At 41.5% G+C, this 25,125-nt stretch overlaps 1 protein-coding gene across 1 annotated transcript in view; it reads right to left on the reverse strand.

Moving 5' to 3' along the window:
- The window catches only part of SUSD3 (sushi domain containing 3), a 197,853-nt gene that overhangs the window by 31,973 nt on the left and 140,755 nt on the right, over window positions 1-25,125 (reverse strand). The window contains exon 4 of the mRNA XM_085624595.1: window positions 10,459-10,623. Coding sequence (XP_085480721.1) covers window positions 10,459-10,623 — 165 coding nt within the window. The remainder of the gene's footprint in view (window positions 1-10,458; window positions 10,624-25,125) is intronic.

Genomic DNA, 25,125 nt, shown 5'->3' on the forward strand with positions numbered 1-25,125 from the left:
TGCAGATATTACATTGCCTTCTTCGACATATGATGCCACGTTTCCTTAAAATTGGGCGTAAAAACTGATTGCTAAAATCACAATACAAGTTACAAAAGAACGTGAAATGAAACAGACTCTGGGGAGAGGATTCATCACAAGGACACAACATCGTTTTTGAGGGGGAGAATTGGCCCAAGGGAAACCCATGGTGCCATCGCGCAAAACCCAATCTGAAACGGGTGAGTAACATTATGTCCCAAGAGCGATTAAACCACTTCAGATACAATTCCACACAGGGGGTGCACTATAGCGAGGCATCTTCCCTGAAAGAGATGTTAGTAAATTCAATGGTCTCACTTTGGTGAAGACTGTATGATCTAAAAGAGGTTTTTACCCGTGCCATGTCTTGTTTAGTCATGGACATCTACAACGTATTCAACCCCGAGCTCTTGATGCAAGATAAAGGTTGAGCTCGCTGGTGGAACACCCAACCATCTCCTCTGCACTCTATTTTGTTCTCCTTTAAACAGGTTTGGATTGATATAACCCCAAATACCTGAATGATTCAGTAAGGTGGGGAGGCATCTTCTATAAATCTCCAACATAGGACCCACAGATTGTTTGCCAATGCGTCTACCAAGATTAAAGATATATCCAACCGAGCTGGTGAATTTCTGGCACACTTTAGCAGTGCAAGGGCCCCAGTTGCCCTTAGCATCAAAAACAACACCCAAATAGGGAAAATCCTGCGCAAGGGCAACAGGGTGGCCAAGGTCATCACTGGGTGGGCAAGGGGACAACCGCTCCCTTCCCTCGATCAGGGGTCTTGGCTTATGTGAAGGTCTAGAAAACCTATTCTCACAACGGCATGGCACAGTTTACTGTCCATGGATTTTGACTTACCCTCAATACAACCCCAGGAGGTGATATAACCCTGATAACTTGAATTCAATGAGGTCCACGATCTCCTTGCAAAATTTGTAAGCAGTCCCAGAATGACCTTGTTACATTTTAGATGATCATGAAGTAAAGGGGACTCTATTGGCTCAGACCTGCTTAAATCAACAGATTTCTTTGAGGGCAGACCCTCTTTTACTTTTGTTTTGCGGGGCAAGCCTCGGTTGACTGGTTGAATAGAAGGGGGGACACACTTTTATCAGGCTGGGTTCTGCCCACTCATTCCTATCCAGTAGCATTAGTTACACATTCAGTTTGTGGTGAGGGCAGGGAGAGCAGTCTCTCAGTGACAAGAATTTCTTCATCTTATGCGCCCACTGCCTTTTCAATATATCCGTCAAGAGTGCCCATGTTCTTGGTGGCAGCCCTTTCCAAGTTAGAACCAAGCTTGCATTTAGCCATCTAAAATAATTCACAGTTCACAAAACCCAACAACAAACAATAAAAGGGTAAATCAGGAAATAAACAGATAAAAATCAGCTATACGTTTAATGTATTGGACACAGGAAGAAGTTGGGGCAACAATTGCAGTGAGGTAGTGCAATATCTCTGCAGATCGAAATCATGGAGAAGAGTTGGAACCCAGTCTCAATCCACTGAACACAGGGCAAACCAAGATCTTATGCACGCTATGTGCACTGTGTCCTCTTCACAAGGTCTGAAAGCACTAGAAGGTAGATAGTCACCCCAACAGATGGTTAACTAAGCTTTTTGGGCTGGCACAATTGTATGGTAATGCCAAATATGGCAAGTCTCGATATCCTTAGGAGTGCCTGGCAGCTTCTCCTCACCACTCAGGTAGGTAAGGGTACAAGCTACCATCCTATGGCAGGCCGTGTGGAGAATGTGGAATAGGACTAGGAAGGCCACACAGTCAGTAAGAGGCCAAACCTCAAGAGTATTTCCCAAGGCACCCGATTGACCTTCCTCTTAGGTGCAAGGCTCAGAGATAGCGGACAAACCAGCAGAGGTGCAGGCAAACATTGCAGGAAAAGCCTGAGAGTGTTTACAGATCTTACCACTGATGACCAAAGTTGCCAGGCCATGGAGCCAAGGGAGGTGGCCCTGCCCTGCCTCTTCCTGGTGCTGACGGGTGCAGGACAGGCTCATCGTTGGCATGGGCTTTGCCGGGTGTGTCCCCTGTGCGTCCTGTGCAGCAGGGCTGCATCGCCGCTATGTAGCGTGATGTGTAGGCATGGCCTGTTGGGTGTCTGGGACTCGTAGTCCTCTGGGACTTACTCAGCGGTCAAAATGACTCATCCAATAAAGGGAAAGGAGGGAACAAAGATGATTTTTAAAAGTGTAAGGCAAAAAGGGTCATGAGAAAGTAAAGTGCCAATTAGTAAGTACTGTTCATGGTTAACCGGGATCATAGCGCAATTTCAAGCCGTCTGCGAGTATAGATTGGATGCAGCAAGCAGGTCGTCAAAGGACAAAGTTTTTACCTTCTGACTTAGTGTTTTTTTCATGGAAGTTGAAACCCGCTAGCAGGGAAAGTTTGCCACTGAATGAGCGCTTTTTGAACCTGTTCGTTTTTGCAAAGAAAAGCTCAGAGTAGGAAACATTACAATTTGCACCCACAGGGCAGTTACTATTCACACCTTCACCCAGTCAAAAGTTTTATCTATGGACTTAGTCTCTTTTTTGAATCTCAAAATGTTCTAGTGTGTCAAGCATGAAACTGTATCTGATGAAGTTTTTCTGAAATTGGGAACCTTTGAGCAAAGTCCACATTTTTCAGACATTCTGGGGCAGTTACTCTTAGCCACTTCTAAGGTTCCCTGGATATTAAGGAAAACACTTCAGGCCAGAACCTACTCCAACAGAGGTCATCCTCAAAGCCCAGCCCAATTCCAGTTGTAACTGGTAAACTGGTTACACAGGAAAGAGGTATTTTGCAGCTTTTGATGCCCCTTTAGCCACAAAGGAAGTCAGTAAACTGACCCTTGAAGTTCAGTTCTTAGTCCTGGTACAAGTGGGAGCAGATCCATCCTTTCAGGACTTCATACATGGTTATATTCAGTAGGCTCGATTCTTTTCTGTTCTCTCATAGGTCCAGTCAGTGCTCTGAGGGTTTGGCTGGGATGCTATGTTTGTTACATTCTCCAGCCAGTAGTGGGCTTGCAGTGTCCTTGTATTGCAAAAGGATTCAAGGCAACAAGCCTTTAACTGGAAGTTACCAAGCCACGCAAAGTCACCTTGCTTGGCTCTGCATAGTTTAGTAAATCCAAAGAAACGCAAGGCAGCGTATTTCCCTGCCTTGCGTTACTTTGTGGCAAGAAGGCGATCCATAGGTGAAGTGTAGCCAATCTCATGCATCCTTCACAGGTTTTTCACACAATCCAAGATGTACAAAGGTCTGTACACCTGGTATTGCACCAAAATAGTGCACCTCCCTGAACTTGGCATAACGAGTAGAGATATCTTTCATTGCAATCAGAAACACACACACACAAAGAGGGTTCAGGGTTGTTTCAGGATTGTTTTTGTGCAGGAAGGTGCTCCTTCCTCTGCTTAAACATTTCTGATTGAAATACAGGCACCCTTGGGCATGGCGCAAGGGTGCATGCATTTGCACGAGGCAGCCATAGCATACAGAAGAAATGTGCCATATCTTACTAAATATGGTGAATTTATGCTCTCGCCCTTTCCCCCATGCAGCACAGCAAGTTGCCTTACTGCGTTGCATTGCATAAAATATTGGTAAATCTGCTTCGGCTGACCAATTGGCAAAGAGTTCCCAAGGGCAAACCTTCCCACTTTTGCAATACATCCTTTTGCCTCACTGAAAAGTAAAATTCATCATGTCAGAATCGTTCTGCCCCTGTAGGGAGCATGTGAGACTCTAAGGGGCGTAATTAAGTTAATGAACAGTCCCTTCTCTTTCAGACACCGCAAACTGGTTGTGGGGACAGCTTCCTCCTCCCCTCGGGCTAAAGCCAGGAGGCTAAAGTTCATTTTAAGATCGAAATACCCCTCTTACCCATGGTTTCCTTATCACTAAACTTTATAAGTATAGGTCTACCACTGGGTTCTTATAACTTAGTGAAGCTTTGGAACACTGCTAAACTGCAATGTTTAGATTAAGTGGGATCACATTCTTCCTCAGAGCCATTCTGTCAGAGCCAGGGAAAGTATAACTTTTTAAACATTACTTATTTGAAACCAAATATATGCGGTTAACACATTAACTGTACTGAATCAGCTACAGCCCAAACAGTAAAAATAGGTTTTGGAGGCTACTCAGTGCAGGAACATATAAACATTGAAGTCTTACATGTTCCGTGTTTAAAATTCACACACTGTAATGCAGGAACTTAGTAGGGAACATATGTTTAAAGCAGTTGCTTATCACCTATCCTAACTCTGTATTCAATGTGTCACCAAAAGTGTGATGTTTATGTGTAAGTGTGTTAGAAATGGGATTCTTGGTTCAATGAGGTATGCACCCAGACCAGACAGGAACCACCACTCTGTCAGGGTAAGCTAGATACACACTAAAAGATAACCTGTGCTCTCCCTCAGATAGCTTGGCACAGAGCAGTCAGGCTTATCTAAAGAAGCAATGTGTAAAGTATTTGTGCAACACACACATATACAGTAACACAATGTATACTCCACGAAAAGACTCCACACAAGTGTATGAAAATAGATTATTGTATTATAAACAAAAGAAGACCAAAATGACAAAAATCCAATGTATAGAGGTTGAGATATCGAATTTTAAAGGAATGAATGCAGTTAAGCACTTAGAAGCAAGTAGCTCTAAAAAGGTTACTTTAGGTCGCACTGGGCTGGGGCAAAGTCAAAGTTTGGGGCGACCATGATTGAGTGTCGGCTGTCAACAGGACTCACATAGGCCCCAGTGAACAAAGTACCTTTCCTGGTCGCAAACAATGAGATGCGTCAATCTTCTCCTCGCAGTGTAGGTGATGAGTCAGTTCTGAGGACAGGTGCCGAAGTCAAGAGGCGTCCCAGAGTCGAGAGGTGTTGAGAGACGTTCCGGATTCTGCCAAGCAGTCAATGGGATGCGTTGATCTCACCAAGCTGCAGCAGTGGTGATACACTGGCCATTACATCAATCTCGGGAGGCAAAGCACTGGCTCCGATGCACTGATTTTACTCCTGCAACCAGGTCAAGGAACCGGTTCTGCTACACCGAGACAGAAGATGGGTCAACATCTGTGTTGCAAGTATCTGGGCCACTTCAAGTGAGCCAAGCACAGGAGCAGGGGTAGAGACTTTGATAGCCCTGAGCTCAAGCAACAGGTGGCAAGCCAACAAGCCCTTTGAGATCATTTGGAGTAAGAGCAGAGTCCAGCTCTTCTTCAACACAGAGATTCAGAGAGCAGCAGGCAGCAAGCAAACACAAGAGAAAAGCAGGCCTTCGAAGTCTGCAGCCCAAAGACAGGTCCTTTAAGCAGCACAGTAGCCCTTCTGACAGAGGTTTAGTTCAAGATCCAAAAGTGCCTGATTTTAGGGGGTCAGAGACCCACTACTTATACCCAAAAGTGCCTTTGATGTGGGGGTGACTTCAAAGCAATTCTCTGAAATGCACAAGTATCCCTTTCAACCCAGTCCTGTCTGCCAGGCTATCTGTGGGGAGTTATCAGTCCTTTGTGTGGACACAGCCTATTCAAGTGGAGGCTTAGCCCCTCCCTCCCTTCCATCCTGCACAGGCAAGGCAAATAGAATGCAGATGTATGTAGATGGGTACGCAGACACACCTACTACACATATGTTGCGGCTGTCTAGAGGGAATGAACAAAGTGTAATTGTCACCCACCCCAGATGTTTATTGGAGACAGGTTGTCAGGCACACAGAGCAGTAAGTGCAGAGAAATGTCCACTCCATTTTTTAAAAGTGGTATTTATAAAACAATAATGTTAAATTCAACTTCACACGTAAGGATCATTTATCATTACCATTCCAAACATTTGAAACATGAAAAAGCTACTCCACTCTGATCAGGAATTACAGCTTAAAAGTATATTAGGGAATTCCCAATGCTAACCTATGAGAGGGGTATGCCTCACAGTAGTGAAAAACGAATGTGGGTGTTTGTCACTATCAGGATATGTAAAGAATAAACAGACATGTCCTTCCTTTTACTTACATGGCACCCTGCCCTTTAGGGTTACTTAGGGCCTACCTTAGGGCTGACTTATATGTCATAAAAGGGGAGTCTGAGGCTTGGCAAGTAGTTTTAAATGCCAAGCTGAAGTGGCAGTAAACTGCACACACAGGCCATGCAGTGGCAAGCCAGAGACAGGTTTCAAAGGCTACTTGTGTGGGTGGCACAATCAGTGTTGTAAGGCCCACTAGTAGCATTTTAATTACTGGCCCTGGGTATATGTTATACCACTTTACAAGGGACTTCTCTGTAAATCAAATATGCCAATCAGGTATACACCAATGTCACCATGTTTAGGGGAGAAGCACATGCACTTTAGCACTGGTTAGCAGTGGTAAAGTGCTCTGACTCCTATGGCCAACAAAAAGAATCAGCAAAAACAGAATGTAAAGGGCAAAAAGTCTGGGGAAAGACCACCCTAAGGATGACAGGTCTAACAAAATGGAATGTATTTTGCTGTAAAAACATGTTCAGCAGACCGAACTCAAGCCTTATTTGTGCAAGGGGCAGACACTTAGGACGAAAAATATGTTTAAGGCAGTTGCTCATTGCTTTTTCTAACACTATATTCAAAGTGCCCTCAAAAATGGTATGTAACTGTGTTCCAGACGAGGTGTTCAATGGCTCTTATAAAGGTTTCTGGAATGCCCATTTGGTGAGTTTCCACGACAGCAGCCCACAATTTACCATATCAAATGCTGAAGTAAAATATAAAAACATGCATAGAATGTGCCTTGAAGGTTCCAAACCGCCCTCTGGGCTAATATGTTTATGAAAAATATGTTGGTTTCAGACCCATTCCTAAATCCTACATAGTAGATTGACAACGATTTGGGTGCTCACTTCTCAACATAGTGGCACAGCAGTGCAAAGGGAATAGATCTGATCTAGTGGTTGAGCTACTGCTTTTAAACATGGGGGACTAGACTCTAATTCTGGCTTTGGATCTTGATTGAAAATTTTGTCATCAAGGCCAAAGTACTTTGGGGCATATTTATCATACTTTCACACACCGCAACGCAGCAACCCACCTTGCTGTGCAGCGTGAAAGAGCAGGAATGCGCTGTATTTAACATCATTAGGCGCATTCCTGTCCTTTCTTTGCGCTGGCACACCTCAGTCAACGAATCGCCAATGCAGGCACCCTTTCATTATGGTGCAAGGGGGCCTACGTTTCAAGGAGAACTGTTTTTGTGCAGGAAAGGAAGCCTTCCTGCACAAAAGCAATCATTTTCCTCTTTCTATGTATGCAGAGAGATTGCAGCACACATGGAAAGAGGAAATAACGAGGAGAAAAAAATATTTTTCTCTTTATGTCATTCTCTGCAAGGCGTAGCAATTTCATGCATTTCCAGGCTGGAAACCTTTGTGAATCAGGGATTGCGTGAAATCCATGGGTGGATGCATAGGAACACCCATGTTTCACCCATGGAACACAGAATAAAATGTAACACAATGCAGTGCAAGCCGCCGCATTGTGTTATTTTTTTAAAAAGGCACACAAGATGGCGCTAATCACCAATTGCCTGGCTTTGTAAATATATACTAGCATTTCACGTCACGGATGCGCCACAAAAGTGCTACAACCACGACACAAAATGTTAGTAAATATGGCCCTTACTTTCCCTCTGTCTAATATTGTACATTTATGAAAATGGAATGCATCTCTAAAAGGGTAACATAACTATGCAATTAAAATATCTCATACCCTATTGCACATGACCTTGCAACATCTTCCCATACCCAGTGTTTAATTTGAGCCAGTGATTTCCGGTGCTCAGCACTGGCACTTAATCATCAACACTGGTGCTTATTGAGCGAACTCGACCCAAAACGCTTTTCAAGAGCACCAGTTAAGGACACATTAATTTTTGGTAGGCACAGGGAGATTAATTGATTGCCCAGAGTCACAGGATGTTGAGCTGCTGCCAACACTCAAAGCTGGTTGCCCAGCTTCGAAGTCAGAAGCTCTGGCCATTACGGCATATCCTCTCCCCACTTGTAGGGTTTCATGGTTAGTAAGTTGGTTCTGTTTTAGGCAGCGCCAACAGGAGAAATGAGCTGGTGCAAAATCCCTCCTGACAAGAGCCCTGGCACATATTTACAAATTAACCATTGTCCACACCACTGATAATGTCCAGCACTGCGCTCCCCCTAGTTTGGTTCATGCTATACAAGTACCACTATATACGTCCATAGACTCGAGAGATTTGCCTACCATAGATGTTCCTGGCATAAAGCACCCAACCCATGACCTCCTGAAATATATGTCACTGAAATTGTCTATCAAGTTTACTACAGCCTCAGCCATTGGGATATTATTCTCCATGTTACATATACACTCATTTCCAAAACCCTGTCTTTTTACAGGGGTATCCAACTTCAGTATTCGGAGTCCATATCACTCTACGTTTGGATTATAACCACTATGTACAGTATTCATTTTTTGAATCTTAGTATATAAATCTATCTTGTGTTAGGATCCCAAACATCTGGCACGGCACCAGGCCTCAAGCTCTAGATTTGGACTCTCCTGTTCTAAATAAAAGAATCAGAGACCTAGAAAGTTTAATATGAGCCTAAATTGCATGGGCTGTCAATCAGATTGATTGCTTAGAAGTGATCATCCCAAGTGTGTGATCTTCTAAGGAATACTAGAACTCGGCTAAATTATATATAATATTAAAAACAAAAGTGTGCAATCACACTATTGCTGTTTACTTCTTCAATATCATTTATATGTGAAAAATAACAGGTTCATAGTATTAAGATGTGTATTGTATAAAATAACATCATTTTTTATGTGGTCCCCCAACAAATTTCTATATAGATTTAGTGGCACCAGGATTCTGTGTGCTATGATGGTGCTAAATAGAGTTACTGAGTGTGAGCTTTTCCACTTAAACGTTTTCCTATGCACTGATTTCACCTAACTGGCTTATTTATCTTTCCAGTAAGGCCATGGTATATGGTGCAAGAAGCGCATCAGTGAAGGTTAAATGCCATATTTGGACTGCTGTGTGCATTACACCACCGACATTTATCACAAGATATCATCTTTGTGCTCTCACTGGGCTGCAGTTTAAAAGTACTATAGTGTCACTTGGCAAGGGGAAGTGCTTGTGTCATGTAGAAAATCCTACATTCACATTTTAACTAAGAGATCCACTAATGTATTCCCAGTATGCCCCAAGAGGGTGAGGACCTATATATATATATATATAAAAGAGGATATTCTATTTATTTGAAAAAGTTTGCCTCACAAAGTATGCCTTCCAAAAACAGTTTGACACTGTATATGTAAGGCTCTATTATAAAAGGATAGGCCTGGTTATAGATAAAGCAATTATTTCCTACGACAGAGCAGTATTTTCCTCTTAGTTTTCAAAATGTAATTCCATGATGAAATGTATTTTTGCTAACTTTATAAACTTGTACTCTCTGCTGATTGAGATAGGCCCTAGTTTGCCTTACAGCCTAGCTCCAGAACCTGAATACACAGTTAATGACACCCCCTCCAGGAAGATAATGGATTGGTCTCTGCCAGCAGGAAGGTAGTGGTGATGTTCACCATAAGCACATAGCAGGAATTAACCTGAGCGGGTTGTTTGGCCTGTCAAACCTCTGGTCCATGGTAGTCAGCCTGGAATTGTACCTAGGTCCCGGTCAACTATGTACAATAACTTCTGATCGGAGCTTTGTTTTTTATAGACACTTTTTTGCCTTGAAACTTCGAAAAATCATATATTTGGTTCCCTTTTTCTGATGTTGATCCTTTTCACACCCTTTTGGCTTATTAAATTATTTTTCTTTATTTTTCCACATTGGTTTGGGAATTTTAGTCTGTTGTTTTCTTGGCTTTAACATTCTTTGTTTCTCCTTGAACTTAACATGTATTCCTGCCAAATTAATAACTGAATATCTAAAACACACAACTTCTTATTGTGCTGAACATGGCTTTGTGGTTGGCATTTGTATTTTGGGGCCATGGGTGTTGGTTGTGGAGAGGCTACTCCCGCATGGAGCATACTTTTCGAGCTACCTATTTACTAAACTTGTTTTCACATCAATGTTGATTTCCTAGTTATAAAGTGTAACAAACGCTAGCCACATTTCGGACAAACAATGCAATCCTTTCTCAAATGTAATGCTTAGGCGTTCAATGTGAGTAAGTTTCTCTAAATCATCAAACTTTTATGACACCAATTAATTTATACTGCCAAAGTGTTATTCTAAACACATTCATCAACTCTAATATCGTGTCCTTTTATTGAAGCCAACTTAAATTCTGACACAAAAATAAAAATGGTTGTTTTTCTTGTTACTGTGAGTTGCAGAAGACAGCTCTGGTATCCAGAGTGGGGTTACTTTGCCGCGGACATACCTGCAGAAACCTTCATTATCGTATGCCATATTCTCCCATTCATCAAATGGTAGTTTATTCCTGAGTTGCTTGTTATTATTATTGTTCCTGCTTTTGTAACCATAATAGGCAGCTTGCATGGTTTCCAATTCTTCAAATTCTCGTTGATGCCAAAATTGAGTTTCCCTGCAGAAAAAGATTGAGAGAAATTGACATTCAAAGTAAACAGGAAATTGTTAAAGTTTTAAACTTTTGTAGTGTGGAATGAAATGTTTATTGACACCTCAAAACACTGTCAGCTGACCACCCCTATGTCTCTGGGCTACCTTGTGCGTCCCTATGAGATCTTTGTCCGACCAAGTACTATACTGTAAATATGTGCACGCTTGTGAACATGCTCTGCATGTACTATGGACATGTATTAATAAAGCTATGCATTAATAGGTACTGAGTGACTGTATATGTATAACTATAGTTATGAAGAATGTTCCACTGAGTGCTCGACAGTCTATGAGATATAAATGCCTACAACTATTATTATGTGTCAGCCAGGCATCAGTGAATGGGCATGCAACCCAAATCTAAGACATTTATGACAAAAAGGTGTTACAGTATCCCGGAGAGAGGCAATAAAGCTACAACTTTGCGGCAAACACTCATTACGTCGTCAGGTTTTTAGCTCTCCCACAGATTCATGAAACCCTATGGGCCAGATGCACAAAGTAATTTATTGCCATACACCTCCACTTACAGACAGCAATTGCTTCATTTATTATACATGACATTTATTCACAAACGGATACCTATCAAGCGTAAAGGATTTTACTGTTGCTCCCATTGAAATCAATGGAGGCAGCACATAACACTAACAAATAGAGAAACATAAAATGCATTACATTCAATGGCATTTTCAATTAATATTTATTCAAATCATTAATGTTATTCATTTTTTATTTTTTTTAATGTAAACTCTTTAACCATATAGCATACGTGGAAGAAATTGTGTGGTATGTTGACTGGGGTGTGAGCACTGGTCAAGTAGCAACGACAATCTTTTTCAGAGTGAGGTACAAGCCAACTCTAAATTAACCTGTGCTAAACCCTCCGGTACCTTTGCACAGAGCAGTCAGGCTTCACTTGACAATGTGTAAAAAATTTGTGCAACACTTCAAACAGTAATAAAGTTAAAAACACTACACAAAAAAGATCCCACAATAAATTAGAAAAATAGAGATTTCTTTAATAAGTATAACAAGACCAAAATGACAAAATCCAATCAGTAGAACCGGGGGAAGTATACAGCCTATTTAAGTGTAAGTGGGGCTGTGCCCAGCTCCTCCTTACCATCCTGCCAATGGTGGCCCATCCAGAAACACTTAGTCCCTAATTGTGTGTGACTGTCTCGGAGAAATAATTAAAGCTCAAGTGTCAACTACACCCTGGCATGTGACCCAGAGGTAGGGTGCAGGCTCCAAACGGCTAAGGCATAAAATGACAACTTTCTAAAAGAGGCATTTTCAAAATTTTAATGTAAAATCCAATTTCACCATCAATTAAAATTTGTCATTTCAATTCTAAAGAAACCAAACATGAAAAGTTACATGCTCCCATTTGGAATTTACAGTTTATTAAAGGTAGTTATGTAACCCCAATATCGGCCTATGCGAGAGGTATGCCTTGCAATAGTGAAAAACACCTCTTTCAGTTTTTCACTACCAGGACATGTAAAACTAAAGGGTACATGTCCAGCGTTTTAAATACACTGCACTCTGCCCTCTGGGCTGTCCAGGCGTACCCTAGGGGTGACTTACATGTATTAAATGAAAGGTTTGGGCCTGGCAAAAGGTTTATTTTGCCAGGTCAAAATTGCAGTTTGAAACTGTACACACAGACTGCAATGGCAGGCCTGAGACATGCTACTTAAGTAGGTGGTGCAATCAGTGCTGAAGGCCCACTAGTAGCATTTAATTTATAGGCCCTAGAGACAGGTATTAGACTGTACCAGAGACTTACAAGTAAATAAAAAATGCCTATTGGGTATAAGCCAATTCTACCCTGTTTGGTACTGCTTAGTAGTGGTGAAGTGTGCAGAGTCCTAAGGCCAGCAAAAACAAAGTCAGCCAACTAGGATGAAGGTAAAACGTTAAGCTGGTCTGAGAATATGTTTTCAATGAATTACATTTCAAACGATAGTTTCTTTAATTTAAATTTAAATCACAATAAAGCAATTCAGAACTTTCATCCAAGATTGTGATACATTTAACACAAATCATACTGGTACGAGTGGATGGAGGAAAATTGACATCTTATTTTAATGGAAAAACACTTTTAACAAAAATTTCAAAAACGTTATTTAAAATTGAATATTATTCAAAATTCCACTGGTGATGTATTGTCCCCTGCTGCTGTGGTAGTCCTAGGTGATTGGGAGTTCTGGAAATGTGTTATATTTTTAAGTATAGAAATTTACAATTATTTCCCTTGAAGTTCCCTCTTACATTTTGTAGGGAGATCTCTGCCTCACCACTGGATAGCTTTATAAACAGCGGGAAGGTTACTATTACTTTCTTTTCTGTCGTAAATTCAGTTGTAGGCATTCTGCCCCCTCAGCTGAGAGGGTGGAGACTCGCACGTCTACATCTAGGTGTAAATTTACACATGTAAATAGTAAATTCCATCCTTGGGGAGATTTACACCTAGGTGTAGGTGTGCACCTGAGGAGATCTACACATGCAAAGTTACCTTTATGAATGGTGTCTAATGCAGTAAGATTTAATATTCCCTTTGTGAATCGAACCCAATATGTCAAGCTGAGTAATACGGAGTCCTGATTGCTTCCTCTTCGGTTGTAAATTAGTTATAATTCTGGTTCAAGAAGGATTACGAAATTCCCAAGGTAAAAGTGATGTGCAGCTGTATTAGGGGATCAAAATGCCATAGGAGCCGGAAGCCATGTATGCGAGTCATCCTTGGCATTTAAGGGCCTCAACCCAACAGCCTCTTCAGCTTTTTTCTACACACCATGGGCTCTAGATAAAGTGTCAGGAGAATACCACATATATATGTGCACAATAGAATCCCTTGTACTCTTTAACATTATATTTTATCTGTACCATGAGCAGCTATGCTTTTTAGTTACCTATTGAATGACAGGTATTTGGTCCTCACAGTCGCTATGTATGTTATTACTCATCCCCTTTCCATTTTTCTTAAGTCTCTTTCCTCTGGCTACCACACAGGTCGGAAACGTATCTGCCCCTTGAGCACCCATGCTCAGGACAGCGGAGGTATGACACCCGACTGCGGATAAGTGTCTATTTCAGATAACTAATATAGTGGTCTGATGACTGGGATTCACTTTTTGTGTTTCTCTATTGCCAAAGTTTGACTTGGTGGTATTGATTATCTACATATAAAGAATTACATTTTGTGACGATTCAGTTTGATCGCACGCTTGAATAATAGGCTTGTGTTGATATCTAATCACCACTCTCCTTAAAACTCTACACAATTTGCTGTCTGATTTTCATGTCTTCTCACAGGTACTACCAGTGAATCCACTACTTCCAGAAATCTATAGATCACTGGTTTTGTATATAGAAATGTAAATATCACAGCAGTAGCACCTTTTAGATCCTGAAGAAGGCCACAACGGGGTCATTGGCCGAAACATGATGATCTTTAAGACACACGAGCAGGTCTAATGTCTCCCGCCATGTTTTATGCTTTAAATCCTAGCACAGGGTTGCTTGAAAAAAGGAATGTGGCGAACCCTGTAGCTAGTCTTAATTCACTTCACTGTTTGAACTGCTTCCCTCACCACACTCTCAGACTCTTATTGGGTAGTTAGTATATACCCTTTTAGTATACAAAACATCCCTGATCTCCTCCCTCTCAGTGAGGGGGCTGTAGTTCCATCATGACTAGGCTTTGTGGTATGAGGAGGTTCCCCAATGATGAAGCAATGCACCTCTGGTGGGTGAGAGAAATCGTCCTTTAAAGGGATGCCTTTTGAGACTGGTGTTGATTCCTTTAGCCACATTACAATGTTTTGACCTGAGGGCACATTTTGTTTGAATGTGAACAAGTAGTAAACATAAACACATGACAAGAATCTCAGCAGGAATTTCAATATTTTAGATTGTGAGAAAAACATCCTGCCTTCCACCCTGCTCCTAGGCAACCATTATCTGTTCAATATATTACAAATATGCTGAGCTTCAAAGCAGTGATGCTTTCCACATTCAATAGATCTGACTAGGAGCTCTATTTAAACACTCATTCTGGAGCAAATGAATGGCTTCATAAAAACCTATAAAAAGTATGCAATTAAATCACTTGGAATATGGGCTTATTGTAAATATTTGCAGTTCTTGAAAGGAGAATTGGTTGCATACTCTGGCAAAATACTAGACACATGACCGTGGAAAGATCAACCTTGACCAGTGATTGTCGTGCAGTCATAAACTTACAGTTTTGGGAAACAGTGTTCGTTTTCAAAGGGCAATCACAGAGTAAAAATCTGTCCTTCCTTACCCTAGATCCAGCAGCGTCTGTGCAGGTAAGAGGGGTTGGGTGGTGGGGCCGGGTGGGGGTGGGAGGGATTTAGACAGACAAGGGGAAATATATTATTTATTTAATGTTCCCTCGTGGTCATCTGTCCGGCCCCACTGCTCTTACCTGCACAGGCTGCTCCTGGCCTAGATCCCTACTGTTGTAATATGAAAAAGAAGATCTCAGTGGGATAAAAGGCTGAGTGGAGCCACTGGGATTTGAACCTGTAACCTTCATGTCAAACACAGATCTTTGCAGTGACTCCGTTAGCCCCAGCTGGATGCCTGCACATTTATCACCCTTACCTGATTTACTCATAAACAATATATTGTGACTGTAACATACAACCCAAAAACCACAGGAAATGATGGACGGAGTGTTGAACATTGCAAGCACTCACCCCCAGTCAACTGATCTGGGTTTAATCCATCACCGTTCTTTAGCCCACTCTGCCACCCCAGTTCAGACATGGCCATATGCAAATCAGTCTGACCCTGTGCCTCATGGGAACAGTGCAGCCCGAACTGCCAAGCCATGTCTTCCCTGGACCGGAAACAAGCTTCCTAGGACCGGTTTCTGGCATTTCAGCCGTCTTCAGCCAGGCTTGCTTGAATAGAGTGGCAAAGTGAGCAAGACCACGATGGAGCACTGGTCAGATACAGGGACCAGATTCGTCCCACTTGAAAGTGTACCATTATGACTTTAAAATGTTTATGAAGATAAAGAGGCCATTGACAAGTCAGCAGTGGTGAAAGTTGCTGACTGGATCCAAAGTAGAGTTTTAGGCCTATGTCCACTGTTTGTGAGTAATACACATCTCATCACAAGGGAGCCATCAGCGGTCAGGTGCAAGCTGACACTGGCGGGAAAACCCTTTGGTTTAAGGAAGGAAAATTAAAACTTTCTAAAAGAATAGGTTCCAAAATAGTAATATAAAATCCGACTTGACCATTAAGTTGGACTTTAAATCATTATTAACATAAATCCTTAAACTATTTTTCTAGCTGCTCCAAAACTGAACTTATCACTTATTAAATATAAACACAGTGTTAACCTATGGAAGAGTCAGTCTTGCCACAGTGAAAAACTAGTTTGGAGGCTTTTTACTGCCGGACATGTAAAACATGTAATATACATTTCCTACTTTTTAATACCATGCACCTTGCCCTATGGACTTTTAAGGCCTACCTTAGCAGTGACTAATTATTAGACAGGAACGTTCAGGCCTGCCCAAAAGTTTATTTTGCCAGGTCGAAGTGGCAGTCTAAAACTCCACACCCAGGCTGCAGTGGCAGGCCCAGAGGCATGTTGTACAATGCTAGAGTAGTGGGCCGCACACGAGTGCTGCAGCCACCAGTAGCACTTAATTTGTTGTCTCTGGTTACAGATAGTACAAGATACTAGGGAGTTCCAAGCTAAGTAAATGTTCCATTCAGGTGTATACCAATTGTGACAGGTCTGAAAGGGAGGGCACAAGCATAGAGTCCTGAGGCCATCAAAAATGGATTCAGTAGCATAAGGCACAAATCTGGGGGAATATCATGCAAAAGATGGTAATTTCCACCACCAAGGCTTTCTAGTCTTGATTTCAACTCTTCCACCACCCTACACTTCCCGTCGCTGTAATTCATTCAGGTTCTTTTTCACCCTGCTTTTACTCCCTTAATCACTGTTTTGCATCCATTCTCTTCCTGCTTTCTATATTGGCTGTCTCTCTCTTGCGTACAATCTAGATCCGATGATGAAAAATAAGTCCTGGTCCCCAGAAAAAAGTGATGAAACTCATCATCTTCAACCACTAGCACAAACTAAGCAACCACCAGCACAAGTTAAGCACTGATTATTGTATCTAATTGAAAGCTCAAGGTAATATCAATTCAAACAGCTAAACCAAGGCTCTGCATGACGTTCTAAAATAAACTCTAGGTTCAGCTGTCTCCACCACTGAAAGACGTATGTCCACGTATCTAGTTGGCTTAATTGTGTCAAGCTTATCAGATTTCTAATTGATTCCAGAATCTCCATGGAAACTAAATAACAGGATCGAAAGACGAAGGACAAAGCAGACCTAGCAGCCTTTGGGTTTTTTTGTGTGATGCTACATGTTGCACAAGAGTTCTGCAGCATATCTGAACAATGTGCTGGAAATACTAAACATGTTTTGGAAGACAAATAAGCGCACATGTTGATGAACCTTCATGGGTTCACAGATGTCTCAGCAGCAGAAGCCACTGGCATAGGGCATGGAGTGCAGTAGGATGAGGTAACAGAGCCTGCAAAAGTAAAGTGGGAAGGAGAAGGGCCTATTAGCCTTTTATCAAACAGTTTGCCTCATTGACGATAGAGGGCTACAAGAGCTTTCCTTTTACCCTCAGAGGAAGGCTGGTCCTTGCAGTTGTTTCCTTCATTCGTAACGTCTCCGAAATGAAGCAGCCAAGCTCCCATAGAGCTCTGGTACCAATAACAGCTGTTCCTACTACTGGAAATAATCAGCATGCACCAAATGCAACCCTGAGCCACCTACTACTTGATGTGTGATAGTTGGATGATGCTCATCGAGTACAAAGAGTCTCAGCTTCCATTACACTGCTTCAAATCAGGGCAACAGATACCTCTGACAGGCCAAGGCACATCCTGCCCCTGCTACACCTGGTTGTATCAGGTTGGGGGCAAATAGCAGCTGTTCTGTGAAGGAGAGGAAGAAGAGGCAGCTAAGAATGGGACATATGATCCCTCTTCTAACTGACTCTTGATGACCAAAGCCATAGAGCTGGCAAGGTGCTTGGGTGCTTCAGCATGCACCATATGGTTTAAGCGCTGGGGATCTTTTTGATAGGAGTTTTGCTTACCAGTCTTTGGAGAAAACCAGTCAGATTGTCATAAACCTGCCTAGTTCTGGGCAAACCAGGGGATGGGAAGGAGTCAACCCCGTATACTTGTAATAAATTCCTAGGCAGCATGTCATGACCAGACCGGGCTGGAAAGGATAGAGTCTACGGCTGAAGTACTTTGTAGCAGCCACTGCCCATGCAGGTAAGCGCGATGGTGCGGTGGGGCTGGGTGGGGGTTATTTCGAGAGACGATGACGAGGGAACATTCATTATTTATTTAATTTTCCCACATTGTTCTCTGTTGAATCCCTCCCCAACCAAGGACCACCGCCCACCGCTCTTACCTGCACAGGCCGTGGCTGCTTTGTAGACCTTGGGCCTGTCAGGCAGGCCATTGTACAGAGCATTTTTTGCTGTCAAAAATTACATTAACTCCGCATATTCTTTCAGAACTTTTCACATAGCTCGTAAACAGTGCTATGGCATTTTCAGTTAATGATTCAAAAACTACTTTAAATATTACATATTTTTTTTCAAAAGAAAACTAGTGAACAAACCTATACCAAACTAAAAAAGAGCCTGAGCTCTGCTAAAACCATCTTCCTTCAAATTCTGACGTATACTTGGCAACAAGTTTTTGCTCAGCAAAATGCCAGCGAAAATTCCTATGGGATTTTGATTGGCAGATGCTAGTTATATAGCCCGATGCTCAAGCTACAATAAACCCTGTAGGAAAGTTGCAAGATGTAAATACTGCTCTGGAGAAATGATCACAGTCTTATCAAGCAGGCTAACAATATAAGTTATTAGAGAGACATTTCCTTTTAAATTTTAATTAATAACTACATCTGCACTACCCATGTCTGTGTAATACACAACCACACAAAAATGCGCTCACATATATATTACATGCTGTAAAATATGAAAAATATTTCATAATTCCCTGTGAAATATGGATTATATCATAATAATGACAGCCACTAAACTGCAGAGCTTTACCATCGGCAGGGCTACTGGGATTATGCAGTTTGGATGACCAAATGATAATTTTGCATCACGGTCATGTAAATTATATGGCAAAAATGAATTACACAGCAGTATTTTTATCCAGTTGAGATAGATATTTTTTGTGATATTTGAAAATGATGTAAATTATGTGGCAAATGACATAAATACTTAATTATGTAGTAAATGCTGCTGATACAGAAACACACAAATCTACTGTCCCTCACCACTTTCTACAATGTATTGAAAGTTAAACAAATCCTAAGCATTCTAATTCCAATCAGTTCTCATTATTAGTTATAATTTGATGAAAACATCTTTTTCAAGTGAACTACCTAACCTGTTATTATGTCCAGTATGGGAAGGGTTCTGACCTCCTGGTTTATGATGTAACCAGAAACCCTCAGTAGAAATATTGGACCATCTTACATGGTGACCCATCCTTGCGCATATATATATATATATAAGCGTAAGAAGAATAAACCCAAGCTGGATAGCGAAAGCATTCTCCTGTGTCGGTGTCCGATTTTTATTGAAGTCAGGATTGGATGCAATATATATATATATATATATATATATATATATATATATATATATATATATATATAAGCAGTTTTGCCGAAGCAGAAAAGGATCGCACTCACTCAGGATTCCAGTTTATGGCGATTTATTAGTGCAAGAAGGCTATTGGGCATGGCAATAGCCCTCTTGCACTAATAGATCGCCATAAACTGGAATCGTGAGTGAGTGCGATCCTTTTCTGCTTCGCCAAAACTGCATGCATTGTCACCGATGTGGCCCTGCCGGATAAAAACGCACCGCCCCCCAACAAGCAGCGCCGGCGTCCAATCTTGGGCTGCACACGGATATATATATATATATTATATATATATATATATATATATATGTATGTATGTGTATGTATATATATATATATATATAATTCACTGAAAAAACCATAGGTTTCACACATGTTATAGTTAGCTGTACATTTTACTGATAAAAAACCAATGAAATTCCCCCGTTATAGTTACTGTAGGCAACTATAACTCACGCGACCGTAATCCTCTGCTGATGCTAATACTGTATTTAGACACTTATTTGCCCATGTCTTCTTCCATTAAATCTTAGCTATACATATATTACAAATATTTTTTTTTCATAAAGACACATATGTCATCAGCAGAGGATTACGGTCGCGTGAGTTATAGTTGCCTACAGTAACTATAACGGGGGAATTTCATTGTTTTTTTATCAGTAAAATGTACAGCTAACTATAACATGTGTGAAACCTATGGTTTTTTCTGTGAATTTGCAAGGTTTTTTAAATGCTAATTCCTAACTATAACGTGTGTGAAACCTATGGTTTTTTCAGTGAATTTGTACGGTTTTTTAAATGCTAACTTACTTTACGCCCAGTTAACGCAGTTCGTTCCGTGCGCGCACGGTGGTCACGCGGTGCGCTGCGCGCACCGCGTGCCCACATTATGCGAGATGGGCCACCGTGCGCACATGGGGGACATATTATGCGCATCGTTGTGAAATGTTTTGTTTATTGTTTTCAGTAATTTGATAAGCCATGCACAAATGGTGCCCTTCGGGCTACATTTGCACATGGGGTGGTGACAGTGTGGATACTTTTTAAAAAAAAAAAAAATGTTACCGTACGCGTACGGTAAGCGTAATCGGCGATTTTTCGAAAAAAAAAAAATTTTTTTTTTGGCCTTGTGGGTTGTTTGGGGGCCCGTATATCATTGCTGGGTGATTATTATCTCAATATACTGCCCCTTTACACATTTTTGGGCTTCATTTATGCTGCCCCACTCAGAGTGCGAGAGAGAAAATGGCGGCCGCCGCTTCCTGGTTTCGGCCGATTCGAATGTTTACTAAGATCTAAGAGCCAATCAGAATCGCGCTCGCGCACGTCACCGTACGCGTACGGTAAGCGCACCGTAAGCGCACCGTAAGCTGGCTCAGATATATATATTGATTTAAAGGCTATTTTCTCAGAATCTACTGAACAGATTTACACCAAACCTACAAAAGGCACTTCCTTGACCTGAGGACTACCTCTCTGCCAAATTTCAAGTAATTCTGTTCAGCCGTTCGGGCTGTAGCTGTGTCTAAAGGTCCTATGGAAAAATGCATGGGAAAAACGCGTTTTGGGACCCCCCTTTTATCTTAGCCCCCGCTTGAAGAAACCCCCCGAGACTTTCAGGGTAGGAGCGGAGCGTAGCGCCCCACCTATTTTGAAAAATTCGCGAGGATTCATCGACCGGCGCAAAAGTTATTCAAAATAGAATGTTGCGGATTTCCTATGGAAACGTGGTCCTAACTATAACTACCTACTGGCGACCGCCAGTAGGTAATATATATATATATATATATATATATATATATATATATATATATATATATATATATATGTATGTGTATATATATTATCTACTGGCGGTCGCCAGTAGATAGTTATAGTTAGGACCGAGTTCCCATAGGAAATCTGAAAATTCTATTTTGAATAACTTTGGCGCCGGTTGACAAATCCTCGCGAAATTTCCAAAACTAATGGGGCACTCCGCTCAGCTCCTACCCTGAAAGTCTCGGGGTGATTGGTCAAGCGGGGGCTGAGAAAAAAGGGGGTCCCAAAACGCATTTTCCCATAGGACCTTTAGTCGAAGGTACAGCCCGAACGGCTGAACAGAATTACTTGAAATTTCGCAAAGAGGTAGTCCTCAGGTCAGGCATGTGCCTTTTGCATATATGGTGTCAATCTGTTCAGTAGTTCCTGAGAAAATTGCAGTTAAAAGTACATAAATATCTATATGCGTGCACGGTGCGCGCACCAAATGTCCGCGAGCGTAATTCTGATGATGATGTCAGTCAACATTCCAATCGGTCGAAATCAGGAAGTGTCGGACGCCATTTTGTGTGTGACAGTGAAAAAGAAAGGTGGAGAACGTGAAAAGGGGGCAGGGTAGAGAGTTCCTGACCCCCTAGCCTTCTTTAGGAGGTCCCTGAAGGACCCCGAAGGGTGAAAAAAACATTTTATTTGTTTTCAAAAAATCGCAAGGTGCGCGCACGGTGCGTGCACCGTGAAAAACCCTTAAAAAAAAATAAAACATTTTAAAATGTTTATAAGTTTATAGAAGATATTAACTATGCTGTTCAACTTTATCCAAATTAAAAAAAAAAGAGCTGAGCCATTCCATATTACAGGATACAGTCAATCTATAACTATATACATAGGTAGTTTATTGTAAAATAAATATATAAAAAATATAATAATACATACATAAATTAGCATTTAAAAAACCTTACAAATTCACAAAAAAAAACATAGGTTTCACACACGTTATAGTTAGAAATTAGCATTTAAAAAAACCTTGCAAATTCACTTAAAAAACCATAGGTTTCACACACGTTATAGTTAGGAATTAGCATTTAAAAAACCTTGCAAATTCACTGAAAAAAACATAGGTTTCATACACGTTATAGTTAGGAATTAACATTTAAAAAACCTTGCAAATTCACTGAAAAAACCATAGGTTTCACACACGTTATAGTTAGGAATTAGCATTTAAAAAACCTTGCAAATTCACTGAAAAAACCATAGGTTTCACACATGTTATAGTTAGCTGGACATTTCACTCGTAAAAAACCATTGAATTTCCCCGTTATAGTTAGTTCAGCTAACTATAACTCGCGCGACCGCAATCCACTGCTGATGACGTCACATATTACATTACAACACTGTATTCACTAAGATACTGTTAATAAGTCAGTTATACAATTAATTTTACCAAAAAAAAATCCATTTAGACACTTATTTACCCATTTATTCTTCCATTAACCCTTAGATATACATATATAAAAAATATTTATTTTTCAGAAAGACACATATTCACTGGATGATGTCATCAGTGATGTCACTGACCATGTCATGAGTGATGTAATATGTGACGTCATCAGCAGTGGATTGCGGTCGCGCGAGTTATAGTTAGCTGAACTAATTATAACGGGGGAATTTCAATGGTTTTTTACGAGTGAAATGTCCAGCTAACTATAACATGCGTGAAACCTATGGTTTTTTCAGTATATATATATATATATATATATATATATATATATATATATATATATATATATATTCTTGGTATGCGTGCATGGACTGCACAACGCGGCGCCCCCCCGACCTGGACTCTGCTTAAGGTATCGGGGAGAGGGAGCAGATTCACTGCTAAATGGGCTAACCAACAACGATGTAGTCCCCCAGGACGTTCCCCACATTTTTAGGAGCTGGCTGACCAAGACGCATTATCGTATGCGAGAGCGGGTCACTGTACCTGGCTTTGGATCATGGACTGTCCTGTTTCCTTAAGGGGGACGCTCTGCACGGCGAACGAGGATCTTTGGTTGGAAAGAGGCTGGTACTAACTATGAGGAACTTTCCCTGTCCTCTTTCTGTGTTTACACTCTACAGCCAATGGGAACTCTCGGAATGGCCTTTTAACAAACCCCCGCGAAAACCTACCATTTTGAACTTTCAGCTAAACGCCCGGCATTGAGAAAGGCATCCGCCGAAACGCGTCTGCCAGGGGCTGATGGCGTGGACATCGCGTTGATTTTATGTGCATCCTGGAGGCATTAAATTGTGTTGGCCAGCCCAAGCATGTGTCAGACCCGTTTTTACAGAAAGCGGGATTGGAGGTATATATATATATATATATATATATATATATATATATATATATATTACCTACTGGCGGTCGCCAGTAGGTAGTTATTGTTAGGACCCTGTTTCCATAGGAAAACTGCAACATTCTATTTTGAATAACTTTAGCGCCGGTCGACGAATCCTTGCAAAATTTTCAAAATAGGTGGGGCGCTACGCTACGCTCCTACCCTGAAAGTCTCGGGGGGATTCGTCAAGCGGGGGCTGAGATAAAAGGGGGGTCCCAAAACGCGTTTTTCCCATGCATTTTTCCATAGGACCTTTAGACACAGCTACAGCCCGAACGGCTGAACAGAGTTACTTGAAATTTGGCAGAGAGGTAGTCCTCAGGTCAAGGAAGTGCCTTTTGTAGGTTTGGTGTAAATCTGTTCAGTAGATTCTGAGAAAATAGCCTTTAAATCAATATATATATCTGAGCCAGCTTACGGTGCGCTTACGGTGCGCTTACCGTACGCGTACGGTGACGTGCGCGAGCGCGATTCTGATTGGCTGTTAGATCTTAGTAAACATTTGAATCGTCCGAAACCAGGAAGCGGCGGCCGCCATTTTCTCTCTCGCACTCTTAAGCGGAGAGGGAAAACAAAGGCAAAAAACATCTAAAGGGACTATTTAGACAGCTCCTTACCACCTAGCCTTGACTAATGGGTCCCCACAATTACCCCAAGGTCAAAAATTCATTTTATTTTTTTTACGAAAAATCGCCGATTACGCTTACTGTACGCGTACGCTTACTGTACGCGTGCACGGAACGAACTGCGTTAAGTGTGCGCCACCCCGTGTGCAAATGGTCCCCGAAGGGCACCATTTGTGCTTGGCATATTAATGTTGTAGACAATGTAAAAGCTTACCTTTCACAGCGAAGCGCATAATATGTCCTCCATGTGCGCACGGTGCGCGAAGCGCATCGTGCATACATGGCCCATCCACGGCACTAACTGCGTAAAGTGGGCGCGCGGTGCGCGAAGCGCACCGCGTGCTCACTGTGCGCGCACGGTGCGCGCACGGAACGAACTGCGTTAAGTGGGCGCGCACGCCACGAATGGCGTAAAGTAACTTAGCATTTAAAAAAACGTACAAATTCACTGAAAAAACCATAGGTTTCACACACGTTATAGTTAGGAATTAGCATTTAAAAAACCTTGCAAATTCACTGAAAAAACCATAGGTTTCACACATGTTATAGTTAGCTGGACATTTTACTGATAAAAAACCAATGAAATTCCCCCGTTATAGTTAGTGCAGGCAACTATAACTCACGCGACCGCAATCCTCTGCTGATGACATATGTGTCTTTATGAAAAAAAAATATTTGTAATATATGTATAGCTAAAATTTAATGGAAGAAGACATGGGCAAATAAGTGTCTAAATACAGTATTAGCATCAGCAGAGGATTGCGGTCGCGTGAGTTATAGTTGCCTGCACTAACTATAACGGGGGAATTTCATTGGTTTTTTATCAGTAAAATGTCCAGCTAACTATAACATGTGTGAAACCTATGGTTTTTTCAGTGAATATATATATATATGTGATTGACATCAGCTAGTGAAAGGTATGTCCGGTACAA

The sequence above is a fragment of the Triturus cristatus genome, chromosome 9 (genome assembly GCF_964204655.1).
Source record: "Triturus cristatus chromosome 9, aTriCri1.1, whole genome shotgun sequence".
Taxonomy (NCBI): domain Eukaryota; kingdom Metazoa; phylum Chordata; class Amphibia; order Caudata; family Salamandridae; genus Triturus; species Triturus cristatus.